The following is a 14,973-nucleotide window of genomic DNA, read 5'->3' on the forward strand; positions in this document are numbered from 1 at the left end:
GTCCCAACCTGACACGTCACCTATCCAGATGCTGCTCGACTCCGAGTCACACAAGCACTTTGCATCTTTTTTGGCAATCCAACGTCTGCAGTTCCTTGTGTCTTCAAAAATGTATGTAACATGTGAACTAGATGTTTCACGAAATAACGCTACTTCAGAATGCAGGGCGGCACAGTGGCGCAGCGGTAGAGTTGCTGCCTTACAGTGCCAGAGATCTGGGCTCAATGCCGACTGCGGGCACTGTCTGTTTGGAGTTTGTACATTCTCCCTGTGATCTGCATAGGTTTCCTCCCACACTTGAAAGATGTGCAGGTGTGTAGGCTCATTGTAAACGGTCCCTAGTGTGTGTGGGATAGTGTTAGTGTGAAGGTGTTGCCTGTCTGCATAGAATTTGTGGGCCAAAGAGCCAGTTTCCACGCCGTTTCCCTAAATTAAACTAAACCGCTTTCAATTAATCACACACAACGCCAACCAGAACTAAGTTTGGAGGAAAGCAGTGGGTTTTATTAAAGTTGCAATATACGTGTTATTTTAAAATCTATCTAATGGCATGGTCAATCACAATTAAGACAAAGGTGTGTAGAAAACAATATTATTACAGGGGACAAAAATCCATTCTGAAACAGAGCAGGAATGCATTGTTATCTGGAAACCATCAATGCGATTAGTTCCTTTCGGAAAGCAGTGCTGATCATTTGAAGCAAGGCAGCGAGTGTTAGCTTTCAGTTTGACATAAAATCCACTAATAATCTGGAAAGGTAAACATCCAAACTCCTACCAAGAACAGCTGGTAATCTTTTTTCTAAGCAGTATTTACTCTTTTTATCCATCTATCGTTAATCTGAAAGATCTAGAAGTGCATTCAGAAAAGATTCTTACATTTTGGTTTCAAATGTAATTAGAATTTTTCTGTTTAAGTTACTGTGCTCTTAAAAGCCAACAGGAAGACACTTGTTTGGTTACAATTCTGAAAGAAAAGAGAGTAGTATCTTTAAGAAGTTCCTGTGACATGCGTTTTGGTTTCAATATTAAAAAATATATAAACTTGACCAGATTTCTCACTCGGTAGCTTTTGTGAAAAAGATGCAGACAATTTGATCGTGACCCAAGTGCGATTATTAATCTGCTGTTGTGTTTTTCTGGTGGTAACTATGTTAGATTTGGGATGCTGAAATGCTGGAGTAACTCAGCGGGCCAGGCTACCTGTCCCGCTGAGTTACTCCAGCAGTATGTGTCTATCTTCAGTGTAAACCTGCATCTGCAGTTCCCTCCCACACATTAAGAAAGGCTACAGCTCTTCGCAGGTTTTGCAAGTTATTGCCAGACAATGAATTTCACCTCTCCTCTCTAGCGCTAATGGAAAGACACTTCAGCCGAGATCCCTTCCAGAATAGAATAGCCTCTTTTAGTACTAGGTCCGTAATTGAACACTGGCAACGGATAAGGAAATACATGATTGTAGCAGAGGTCTTAGTAGAACGCAAGAAAACCCAAATCCAAATGCAATAAAACATAAATCAATTGCAAGTTAACTTAATGACCATTGTCTAAAAATGCCTGGTAAACATTTGACAAAGTTATCAACGTCAATTCTGGATGAATGGTAATTCTGATTCTGCCCATTCTCGCAGTACTAACACAGATTTAAATTATGGCACAAATGAGTCAGAATCCAGATGTTAGAGCAAGGACGCACAAAGAAGAGACTTTACACCCTGGAGTTGGGATACACAGCTACCACCTCGTATCCTTCAGGTGGCTGAACCCTCGCTTTTGCATGGGTCTCACAATATAGCTGCTCTTCGATGAAGAAATATCCTTTCTGCTTCAGATTTAATCCACAGTCAGAACACATGAAGCAAGCGGGATGATATATCTTCTCCCGTGCCTTAATAACAGCGCCCCTGGAAAGACAACAAATAAAATGTTAAGAGGGATAGAAAAAAAACAATGATTCAGTGGAAAACTGGTACGTTCTCTGTCAGTATGGGAATGGCAAGGGGAGCTAAAATGGTTAGCAACTGGCAATGGCAGGCCTTGGCGGACCGAGCGCAAGGCAGAAGGGAAAGCACAAGGGTGAAGAGGAAGCAGAAGAAGAGGTGTCAGTGGGTGAAGTCTGTCTTGCAAAGAAGATTGATGCTTGGACAGTATGATAATCTGTCCAAATTGTCCAAGCATCAATCTTCTTTGCAAGAAGGCCTTTCTTGAAAGGCTGATGAAGCAAAAGGGCTGCTGTTGACAGCAGTAGATGTACTTTTAGTACCATCCACCTAACTAGTTCCTTCCCTGCTCTCACGGTTCTGAATGTTTAAAAAAAAAACAAAACCTGGGAGGCTTTTGCAAACTCTGCAACTATGATTGAGCACGCCCAGGAGTGACAGAGGTCACATGCTTATGTTAATATTAACCTTTTTTTCCCACCCAGTTTTATTCCACCAGGGAAGGTCTTACCTTCCACTAGCTGCAACCTCCGGCAGCCACCGTCAACTAACATCGCAACCGGCTTTGACTAAAATATTACCGATTTTTAGAACTACAACCTATTTTTAGTTGCGGCCAGTTTTGAATTTTTTGAAATAATCGCCAGAAGAAGCGGAAACCACTTTCGACCATTAGGGAGACTGACAAAAACCTCCGGGAACCGTACGGAACCCCTGGGTGGGGCGCAAAGTCTCCAGAGGTTTCCGTTCAGGTTTCCCAAGTGGGACAGGGGTATTACTGAGCCAGCGATCTGGGTTCAATCCCGACTACGGGTGCCGCCTGTAGGGAGTTTGTACCTTTTCCCCGCGACTGCGTGGGTTTTCTCCACGTGCTCTGGTTTTCTCCCACATTCCAAAGACGAACAGGTTTGTAGGTTAGTATTGGCTTCAGTAAAATAAAATTCAAATTGTCCTCCTTGTGTGGGATAGTATTAGTGTACGAGGTTATTGTTGCTTGCCATGGACTCTTAGGACCGAAGGGCCTGATCCGCGCTGTATCTCAAAAGAAAACTTTTTTAAAAGGTGAGCTTCAGTTTACAATTTACAGAAGCCAATTAACTTACAAACCAGCAAAATCTTTGGGATGTGGGGGGGGAAACTGGAGAACATGGAGGTAGCCCACACGGCCACAGGGAGAACGTGCAAACTCCACACGGACAGCACCCGATGTCAGGATCGAACCCGGGGCTGGAGGAGAGATGGGGCAGAACGAAGCCTGGCGAGTGATAGGTGGATACTGGTGAGGTGGGGTTGATAGGATGGATAAAGGCGAGAAATGAAAATGTCTTATTTCGAGTATGAACGTGCGGTTAGACGGAGAGATTGCATACTTACACTATGGCAGTCTCGCATCTGGTACAATGTGGTAACCTCTGCAGTGTGGGAGGAGCATTGCTGAATTTTGTGACCGGAGATTTGATGCTCTTGATGGCAGTCGGCCTTTCACTTCTCTCACCTAAAAGAGATTTCACAAATTGAAAATGCTCCTTTCCTGTCACTGCTGGTATTTTTTCCCCCCACACACAGAACAAAGATTGATATACATGTTTGTTTTAGTTTCCAGATACAGCAAGGACACAGGCCCTTCACCCCACCGGGTCCATGCCGACCATCGATCACCCATTCACACCAGCTCTATGTTATGCCACTTTTACATCTACTCCCTACACACTAGGGGGTGATTGACAGAGTGCCAATTAACCTAGACACCCCACAGGTCTTTGGGATGTGGGAGGAAACCAGAGCATCAGGAGGAAACCCACGCAGTCACAGGGAGAACATGCAAACTCCACACAGACAGCACCCGTAGTGAGAATCGAACTTGGGTCTCTGGCACAGTGAAGCAGCAGCCCTACCCACTGTGCCACCCGCATTTGTTAATGTAAATACTTTGCCTATTCCAATTATTTACCCGCTGAGTGGAGGTATACGAATTGTGTTGGCCTTGGCATCATATTCAGCATGGATATTGTGGGCCGAAAGGCCTGTTCCTGTGCTGTACCCAGTGGTGGACTGGCCAGGGTGTCAGCTTGCCCGATGGCAAGTGGGCCCCCTATATCAAGTGGGTCCCCTTTGTCTCCTGGAAACCAATATTATTGGACCCAGTCCGCCACTGGCTGTACCATTCTATGTGCTATGCAAGTGGACAGACACACCGGCTCTTTGTCTTTGTATCACCCATTACCTGTCTGTTCAGCCTCCAGCATTCCCTGCAACATTTTGAAAGATCCCGACTGTTTGGGTTCTGAAGGGGGTTCCTCACCATCACGGAGCATCTTATAAACATCCGATTCAGTGTCAACCTCATTCCATAATTTGGGTGATAACTTTGGAGATTCAATGCTATATTAAAAAGTAACGTAAATTAAACATTGATACAAAAATATAATATGTTCTTTGCTAATTGACTGCAATTAAGCAAAAAAAAATCACCATTCTGAAAATACTGGCCATTAATTTACTGAAAAATGCAAGTCTGCTCATATGATTTTATTATGGCATACATCCACCTACTTATATGCAATAGACAATAGACAATAGGTGCAGGAGTAGGCCATTCGGCCCCTCGAGCCAGCACTGCCATTCACTGTGATCATGGCTGATCATCCACATTCAGTACCCCGTTCCAAGGATGTACAATTGGTACATTACAAGTGGAGAAAGCCTCAGACTATAGACTATGCAGCAAGAACAATATATTAGACACAGAATGCTGGAGTAACTCAGTGGGTCAGGCAGCATCTCTGCAGAAAGGGTCGAGAACCTTCTTCAAACTCGACCCAAAACATCTACTATTTCTTTCTTCCAGAGATACTGTCTGGCCCGCTAAGTTTAATTTAGTATATTAACCGCAGAAACCAAGAACTGCAGATGCTGGTTTGTACCAAACATAGAAACATAGAAATTAGGTGCAGGAGTAGGCCACTCGGCCCTTCGAGCCTGCACCGCCATTCAATATGATCATGGCTGATCATCCAACTCAGTATCCCGTACCTGCCTTCTCTCCATACCCCCCGATCCCCTTAGCCACAAGGGCCACATCTAACTCCCTCTTAAAAATAGCCAATGAAGTGGCCTCAACTACCCTCTGTGGCAGAGAGTTCCAGAGATTCACCACTCTCTAGACACAAAGTGCTGGCGTAACTCAGCGGGTCAGGCAGCATCTCTAGAGGAAAAGGAATAGGTGAAGTTCTGAAGAAGGGTCCCGATCCGAAATGTCACCCATCCTTTTTCTCCAGAGATCCTGCCCGACCCACCCGCTGAGTTACTCTTGCACTTTGTCTGACAATAGATTGCAAACCAGCATCTGCAGTTCCTTGTTATCGTATTACTATATTGACAATGTTGTACATCTGAAACTCATTAATAGCTGAGTCTCACGTTGCGAGTTGACACAAGAGGTACCCCGAGTGAAAGACTCGTGGTTGTGTACGAGATTGCAAGTGTATGATCAAGAGTTTAACCGAGTTCCCACGGGTATGACAAGTTTGCCGTTTACTTGTCATTTCTGCGATGTTCCAAGTTCGTCTCCCGAGTTACTCTTGAGCCAATCCTGATTGAAGGTTTGTTTTAATAAGCAACAGTGTTATGTTTTAATAAGCAACAGTGTTAAAGAAGACCTCTCCATCCTGTGGCTTTGTTTTAAAGATAGAATTCAGCGCGGCCGCATCTATTGATGTGACCTACAAAGGGAAAATGCACACCATCCAGTGCCAGAGCAGTTATACTTATGATTTGTTTGAAACACACAGGTTTGATATGTTTTAATTGAATTTACTGCCATGTCTACACACTGCGGGGAGAGGGGAGATTAAATCTTTGAATGTGGACGGATGTGCACATCAGATTGTTGTGAGACGGAGCTCAGGGTTCGCCTCCTGAGCTGCTTTGGTGCCCAGGTGTGAGTTGAGGTGGAGAGAGGGATTATGTTTAAGCCAGCGAGGAGACATGTCTTTAAATAATGATTTTACAATGTGAGGTGACAATATAAGCCATGGGAGATAGACACAAAATGCTGGAGTAACTCAGTGGGGCAGACAGCATCTCTGGAGCGAAGGAATTGGTGACGTTTCGGATTGAGACCCTTCTTCAGACTGGTTTTGTGCTGTGCTGTTGCCGTATCTCTGGAGAGAAGTAATGGGTCTCGACCCGAAACGTCCCCCATTCCTTCTCTCAAGAGATGCTGCCTGTCCCACTGAGTTACTCCTGCATTCTGTGTCCATCTTCGCTGGCGAGGAACCGTGCCTACCCTTTGCAAGTTTTCACTCTCGAACACAGATAGCAGCGGATTATTAGGGGAAGAAACTCGTGTTCATGCCGCAAGACGTGTTTGACCACCTGCCCCCGCTACTCAAGGAGCTTGCGCCGAGTGGTAACCAGCTGTGGAGCTTCAACTGGGGTTGGAGCTGCTGGACCTCGGTAGCAACCTGTTGACCACGGTGCCTCGCATGCTGTCCAACTGCACCCAGACTCTGCGGCTTCAACCTTGCCCGCGACCAGATCTCCACGCTGACCAAGGACTTCCTGCGGGACATGACCTCCCTGCGGGACGTGACCTCCCTGCAGTACTTGGATCTCAATTACAACAACTTGAAGACCATCCAGGCCTCCAGTTTCCTGGACAGAGCCATCAAACACCTTCGGGAGCTGCGGCTAAGCGGCAACCACTTTCTCTGTACCTACATCCCTCCCCTGGTCACCGATGTCACCTGCACCTCCCCCATAGCCCACCGCGGCCACAGCGTCGTCATGGTGAACCTGCACTCCTGCGAGTTGGACTACATGGGCATTGGCCTCTACACTTTCTCCGCCTTGATCACCCTCTTGCGCAGCGGTAGAGTTGCTGCCCGACAGCGAATGCAGCGTCGGAGACCCGGGTTCGATCCCGACTGCGGGTGCTATCTGTACGGAGTTTGTAAGTTCGCCCGTGACCTGCGTGGGTGACCTCCGAGATCCCCCCACATTCCAAAGACGTACAGGTTTATAGGTTAATTTGCTTGGTGAATGTAAAAATATCCATAGTGGGTGTAGGATGGTGTTAGTGTGCGGGGATCGCTGGTCGGCGCGGACTCTGTATCTTCCGCTCTGTATCTCTAAACTAAACTAACAGGGGAGAACACTGGACCTTCTTGGTCAGTTTATTATTTTACACATATACATTACACAGATCACGGAGTGTGAAATAAAGCTGGCAACCCAAGGTCATGCAAGAAACGGAGGAAAACGGGAGACGATTTTATTCAGCAACTCCGTTCTGGCAGAACATCTATCCTGTGTTAAGAAACCTAACTTTCAGGGGATATAAATCTTGAGTTCAACTTCTACCTGGGCTCTCCCCTGGGCCGGTGCAATGGGCGGGGAGGGAAGGGGTCACACACATGGCCGGGAAGCAGAGGGGTGTAGGTGGGGGCGGTGACAGATAGGGCCAACAATGAGTGGAGAAAGACAGAAACACCAACGTGCAAAGGAGACCTACAACAGTGCATGATCTCTCTCGCGTTATGGCAGGAGATTGTCGCTGGGTAACTGAAGGGAGCGGCAATCTGCTGCTGCCTGCCCACTGAGTTAAAGAGTTCCCACAGTAGACTCACGATACACTAAGGTAAACGCACGGGCCACTGCGTTCTTACAACGAGTTAAAATGTTTCAATTCTTAACCACAAGAGTAAATTTGACTCGGGGAGAAAAACTTTAAACATCTTTGATTTTTTCAAGAGTTGACAAGTTTCACGGGTACCTGCCGTTAGCGCCATGAGTCTCTAAGTTGCGTCCACGAGTTCCGTACATTAATCGTATGTTATTACCACGAGTTTTAACTCGGGGTACATCTTGTGTCAACTCGTAACGTGATACTCAGCTTTAAGACATCAACATGTCCATGGTCATTCATGAACTTTCAAACATCACTCCGATAATACAAGTGACGATAGTAAACGCAAACATGACCCTAGATTTCGAAGCATCCTGTAGTGAAATTTTATGTACATGGTCCACCACCGACTTTCTGGCACCCTTGGATGTCGGGTATAGGAACAGCCGGGCCGGAGTTCCAGACCCCTGGCCGCAGGGGGCAGATTGTCCCCATGAGATAATGGACGCAGGAGTAGGCCATTCGGCCTTTCAAGCCAGCGCCGCCATTCAATGTGATCATGGCTGATCATCCCCAATCAGTACCCTGTTCCTGCCTTCTCTCCATATCCCTTAACTCCGCTATCCCTAAGAGCTCTATCTAACTCTCTCTTGAAAGCATCCAGAGAACCAGCCTCCACTGCCTTCTGAGGCAGAGAATTCCACACTCACAAATTTCTGTGTGAAAAAGTTTTACCTCATCTCTGTTCTAAATGGCTTACCACTTATTCTTAAACTATGGCCCCTGGTTCTGGACTCCCCCAACATTGGGAAGATGTTTCCTGCCTCTAGCGTGTCCAAACCCTTAATAATCTTATATGTTTCAATAAGATTCCCTCTCATCCTTCTAAATTCCAGAGTATACAGGCCCAGCCGCTCCATTCTCTCAACATATGACAGTCCCCGCCATCCCGGGAATTAAACTTGTGAACCTACGCTGTACTTCCTCAATAGCATGAATATCCTTCCTCAAGTTTGGAGACCAAAACTGCACACAATACTCCAGGTGTGGTCTCACTAGACCCCTGTACAACTGCAGGAGGTCGATATCGGCCACCTCACCCGGCCTAGGCAGGGGGGGGGGGGGGGGGGGGGGGGGAGAGGGACACCTCTGGGAGGGGATTTCGAGCACTCTCTCGTAATTTTGTCCAGATAAAAGGGGGAGTGCCAGACCACCAGGTGCCGGAAAAACTGTTGGTGGAACTATAGTAGGTTCATGAACAAAATAATCACGGGCTTGCCTCGCAACAGCTGACCTTTGTCTTTTTAGGCCCACTAAACACCTTTCCAGGCCTTGATGCTTCCACTGGAATAAACTGTGCATTAGAATGATCTGAAATAAATGTTTTAGGTAAAGAAAAATGCCGGAGAATCTCAGCGGGTGAGGCAGCATCTATGGAGCGAAGGAATAGGTGACGTTTCGGGTCAGCCCAAAACATCACCTATTCCTTCGCTCCATAGATGCTGCCTCACCCGCTGAGATTCTCCGGCATTTTTGTCTACCTTTGATTTTTCCAGCATCTGCAGTTCTTTCTTAAACATTTCATCTGAAATAAATGCTTTGGTATTTTAACTTTTCCCACATTGTAGGAAGGGGGGGGGGGGGTGATTATTTTAATCCCACCGTAAAAACAAACAAGCATTTGCTGGCCATTAATTATCAGGTCAAAAAGACAATGGAAACATTGTCCTCTCTTCTCAGGAATCCGAGGGCCCTACAAAGAAAGACTCACTCTAACAAGGCAGACATCATTAACCCAAGACGAGTTGACTCGGGATGGATTGCAAGCTGCGCTAAATGTTGATGTGTTACAATAAAAGTCACTTCTGATTATGTGAAGCAGGACCCTTGGCAGCTTTGCATTTTACACCAAGGCAACAAGGCACAAGAGAATCATTTCAATGTACACGCAGTTCTTTGTCTCTCAGTTACATCTGGTTTCCTCTCCTGCTGCTTTGTAGCTCCATTGGGCGTCAGCCCTTCTCCCAAATCTAAAATTTTTAGGTAACCTCTAACAAACTGCACCCCCTTCTCACTCCCTCGTCCATCATGCCAAAGGTATAGAAGTATGAAAGAGTGAAACATCCAGATTCAGGGGCAAGTCAAGTTAAGTCAAGTTTATTTGTCACATACACATACGAGATGTGCAGTGAAATGAAAGTGGCAATGCTCGCGGACTTTTGTGCAAAAAGTCAAACAACCAAACAAACTATAAACACAATCATAACACACATATACCTTTACATAATAAATAATGGAAGGAAAAACGTTCAGTAGAGTTAGTCCCTGGTGAGATAGGCGTTTACAGTCCGAATGGCGTCTGGGAAGAAACTCCTTCTCAACCTCTCCGTTCTCACCGCATGGCAACGGAGGCGTTTGCCTGACCGTAGCAGCTGGAACAGTCCGTTGCAGGGGTGGAAGGGGTCTCTCATGATATTGTTGACTCTGGAATTGCACCTCCTGATGTATAGTTCCTGCAGGGGGGCAAGTGAAGTTCCCATAGTGCGTTCGGCTGAACGCACTACTCTCTGCAGAGCCTTCTTGTCCTTGGCAGAGCAATTCCCAAACCAGATGGTAATGTTCCCGGACAAGATGCTTTCCACCGCCGCTGCGTAGAAGCACTGGAGGATCCTCGGAGACACTCTGAATTTCCTCAATTGCCTGAGGTGGTAAAGGCGCCGCCTTGCCTTACTCACCAGTGCTGAGGCGTGTGATGACCATGTCATATCCTCAGAGATGTGGACTCCCAGATATTTAAAACAGTTCACCCTATCCACAGGATCCCCATTTATCCTCAATGGAGAGTACGTCCTCGGATGATGTGCCCTCCTAAAGTCCATGATCAGCTCCTTCGTTTTTTTGATGTTCAAGAGGAGGATGTTACCCTGGCACCAGAGTGCTAGATCAGCCACCTCCTCCCGGTAGGCCTTCTCATCGTTGTCTGAGATCAGGCCCACCACCACAGTGTCATCAGCAAACTTAATTATTGAGTTGGAGCTGAACCTAGCCACACAGTCATGTGTGTACAGGGAGTACAATAGGGGGCTGAGGACGCAACCCTGGGGTGATCCTGTGCTCACGGTGAGGGACTTCGATGTATTCCCTCCCATCTTGACTACCTGGGGCCTGGCGGTGAGAAAGTCCAGGACCCAGGCACACAGGGAGGTGTTGAGCCCCAATTCCAGTAGCTTCCCGGCCAGTCTGGTGGACAGTTTCTTCCCAGCTGTTATCAGGCAACTGAAGCATCCTCCAACTAGAGAGCAGTCCTGAACTACTATCTACCTCATTGGAGACCCTCGGACTACCTTTGATTGGACTTTACCAGCTTTATCGTGCACTAAACGTTATTCCCTGTATCATGTATTTGTACACTGTAGATGTCTCGATTGTACTCGTGTATTGTCTTTATATTGTCAGTACTGTATATTTTTTCTTTGCTTCGCTTCTTGTACAAGGCAGTGAATCATTACGATATACTTACTGTGGCGAGGCAACATGAAGGCCACTTAACTGCTCCGGTAACGAGTGGTCAATGTTGTCATTGGTGTAGAGTGCGGCAGGTGTGTTATACTGTGCATTAGCAAGCTGTCTGCCCTCATTCACATTTGTGCTCATTGTGAATGGCGTCGGCTTCCTGCTATTTGGACTCCCAGTTGCTCTGCATTCCTGTGGAGTGAATGAAAAATAAAATAAAAAGGCTTTGCATGGAATGTGTGTATACAGGAATACAGTACAGGAATAAGTCAACCTTTCCCCAAACACTAACAGAATAAAATGCATTTTTGATGATTTTTACATGTGTTGGCTACAATTCCTCGCCCCAGCGGAGATGACTATATGTTAAAACATTGCTTTCTTAATACCTTCAAGAAGAACTTAAAAAAATAACAGCACTGCATTAACACAAGTGAAAGCAAAAAAATCCTCCTAAAAGAATTAGGTAATTCGGCCCATCAAGACTACTCTGCCATACAATCACAGTAGATCCGTCTCTCCCTCCTAACTCCATTCTCCTGCTTTCTCCCCATAACCTCCGACGCATTGGACTCGTAAAGGAGAGTGAGCAGTTCGATCCCGACTACAGGGGTTGTCTTTACAGAGTTTGGACATCATCCCCATTACAGTGCGGATTACCTCGGAGATCTACGGTTTCCTCCTAAACTCCAACGATATACAGGTATGTAGGTTAAATATGTAGGTTAAACAGGTGTTGATCATGGGGAACAAGGATATGGTGGACCAATTGAATAACTACTTTGGTTCCGTCTTCACTAAGGAAGACATAAATAATTTGCCGGAAATAGCAGGGGACCGCGGGTCAAAGGAGTTGGAGGAATTGAGTGAAATCCAGGTTAGCCGGGAAGTGGTGTTGGGTAAATTGAATGGATTAAAGGCCGATAAATCCCCAGGGCCAGATAGGCTGCATCCCAGAGTACTTAAGGAAGTAGCTCCAGAAATAGTGGATGCATTAGTAATAATCTTTCAAAACTCTTTAGATTCTGGAGTAGTTCCTGAAGATTGGCGGGTAGCAAACGTAACCTCACTTTTTAAGGAGGGAGGGAGAGAGAAAATGGGGATTACAGACCAGTTAGTCTAACATCGGTAGTGGGGAAACTGCTAGAGTCAGTTATTAAAGATGGGATAGCAGCACATTTGGAAAGTGGTGAAATCATTGGACAAAGTCAGCATGGATTTACAAAAGGTAAATCATGTCTGACGAATCTTATAGAATTTTTCGAGGATGTAACTAGTAGCGTGGATTGGGGAGAACCAGTGGATGTGGTGTATCTGGACTTCCAGAAGGCTTTCGACAAGGTCCCACATAAGAGATTAGTATACAAACTTAAAGCACAAGGCATTGGGGGTTCAGTATTGATGTGGATAGAGAACTGGCTGGCAAACAGGAAGCAAAGAGTAGGAGTAAACGGGTCCTTTTCACAATGGCAGGCAGTGACTAGTGGGGTACCGCAAGGCTCAGTACTGGGCCCCCAGCTATTTACAATATATATTAATGATCTGGATGAGGGAATTGAAGGCAATATCTCCAAGTTTGCGGATGACACTAAGCTGGGGGGCAGTGTTAGCTGTGAGGAGGATGCTAGGAGACTGCAGGGTGACTTGGATAGGCTGGGTGAGTGGGCAAATGTTTGGCAGATGCAGTATAATGTGGATAAATGTGAGGTTATCCATTTTGGTGGCAAAAACAGGAAAGCAGACTATTATCTAAATGGTGGCCGATTGGGAAAGGGGGAGATGCAGCGAGACCTGGGTGTCATGGTACACCAGTCATTGAAGGTAGGCATGCAGGTGCAGCAGGCAGTAAAGAAAGCGAATGGTATGTTAGCTTTCATTGCAAAAGGATTTGAGTATAGGAGCAGGGAGGTTCTACTGCAGTTGTACAGGGTCTTGGTGAGACACACCTGGAGTATTGCGTACAGTTTTGGTCTCCAAATCTGAGGAAGGACATTATTGCCATAGAGGGAGTGCAGAGACGGTTCACCAGACTGATTCCTGGGATGTCAGGACTGTCTTATGAAGAAAGACTGGATAGACTTGGTTTATACTCTCTAGAATTTAGAAGATTGAGAGGGGATCTTATAGAAACTTACAAAATTCTTAAGGGGTTGGACAGGCTAGATGCAGGAAGATTGTTCCCGATGTTAGGGAAGTCCAGGACAAGGGGTCACAGCTTAAGGATAAAGGGGAAATCCTTTAAAACCGAGATGAGAAGAACTTTTTTCACGCAGAGAGTGGTGAATCTCTGGAACTCTCTGCCACAGAGGGTAGTTGAGGCCAGTTCATTGGCTATATTTAAGAGGGAGCTAGATGTGGCCCTTGTGGCTAAGGGGATCAGGGGGTATGGAGAGAAGGCAGGTACGGGATACTGAGTTGGATGATCAGCCATGATCATATTGAATGGCGGTGCAGGCTCGAAGGGCCGAATGGCCTACTCCTGCACCTAATTTCTATGTTTCTATGTTTCTAAATTGGCTTGGTATAAGTATAAATTGTCCCTAGTGTGTGTGTAGGATAATGTTAATGTGCAGGTATCGCTGGTCAGTGCAGACTCGGTGGGCCGAAGGGCCTGTTTCTGTGCAGCACCTCTAAATCTACAATTAAAAGTAGAACGAAACAGATTGCATGCAATATCAGGACTGATTTTAATTTGTTCTTATTTTAGAGATACAGCGCGGAAACAGGTCCTTCGGCCCACTGAATCTCCCCCGACCAGCGATCCCCATACACGAGCACCTTCCTACACGCTAGGGGCAATTTACAATTTACAGGAGCCAAATAACCTACAAACTGCACGTCTTTTAAGTGTGGGAGGAAGCTGGAGTACCCAGAGAAAGCCCACACAGTCAATAAATAGACAATAATAGTACAAAGATAATGACCAAAGACTATATAGTTTGGAGCCTACTTGGGGGCTGTTTCGTTCAATAGCCTGATGGTTGTTGGGAAGAAGCTGATCCTGAACCTGGTCGCTACAGTTTTCAGGCTCCTGTACCTTCTTCCCCATGGCAGGCGTGAAATGAGAGCTAGCCAGGGTGGTGTGGGTCTCTGATGATGCTGGCTGCCTTCATGAGGCATTTTACAGAACACTTGTGTTAGCATATGGTCGTAAATCAGCGGCTTGTTTGGGAAGTATAAACACATTTGTTTAAATTACTTAACTCGCTTCCAAGTTAATACATTAAACACAAAACAGATGAGATCAGAATTTTAGAAAACGTCAGTGTCATTACTCAGTGATCCCTCAGTAATGTGGAGAAACGGGGCACTGTTTCCAACTGTAGCCAATGCTTTTGTTATTATCCAGTCACAGACCAAATCATATCAGCAGGGAGCTAGTCTGAGAGTAGTCTATTAACACACATAAAAATTAATCAGTTTAACGAAGAAAAGTGGGGCATGTGGAGAATTCCTTAATGTTTGCATCTGTAAATGAAATGCCTAGTTTGGAGAGACAGCATGGAAACAGGCCCTTCAGCCCATGCCAACCATCAACCACCTAGGTCATATGTTATCCCACTTTCTCACCCACTCCCTACACACACGGAACAATTATACAGAGGGGCAATTGAACTCCAAACCCGCAGGTCTCTGGGATGTGCGAGAAAACAGGAGCACCTGGAGAAAACCCTCGAGGTCACTGATAAGAACGTACAAACTCCACGCAGACAGCACCCGAGGTCAGGATTGAACCCAGCTCTCGGGCGTGGTAAGGCAGCAACTCCAACAACTGTATATAAAATTATTAACATTTTATATTTGGACAATAGGTGCAGGAGTAGGCCATTTGGCCCTTCGAGCCAGCACCGCCAATCAATGTGATAATGGCTGATCATCCCCAATCAGTAC

The 14,973-nt window shown here is 46.0% G+C and overlaps 1 protein-coding gene across 1 annotated transcript in view; it reads right to left on the bottom strand.

Annotated features, from left to right (window-relative positions):
- Positions 1 to 478: 478 nt before the first annotated feature.
- Positions 479 to 14,973, bottom strand: part of LOC129701829 (PDZ and LIM domain protein 4-like) — a 73,630-nt gene continuing 59,135 nt past the window's right edge. The window contains exons 4-7 of the mRNA XM_055643299.1: positions 11,090 to 11,274; positions 4,165 to 4,322; positions 3,315 to 3,435; positions 479 to 1,904 (exon numbers count right to left, since the gene is read on the bottom strand). Coding sequence (XP_055499274.1) covers positions 1,709 to 1,904; positions 3,315 to 3,435; positions 4,165 to 4,322; positions 11,090 to 11,274 — 660 coding nt within the window. The 3' untranslated portion in view covers positions 479 to 1,708. The remainder of the gene's footprint in view (positions 1,905 to 3,314; positions 3,436 to 4,164; positions 4,323 to 11,089; positions 11,275 to 14,973) is intronic.

Source organism: Leucoraja erinacea, chromosome 11 (assembly GCF_028641065.1).
Source record: "Leucoraja erinacea ecotype New England chromosome 11, Leri_hhj_1, whole genome shotgun sequence".
Classification (NCBI taxonomy): domain Eukaryota; kingdom Metazoa; phylum Chordata; class Chondrichthyes; order Rajiformes; family Rajidae; genus Leucoraja; species Leucoraja erinaceus.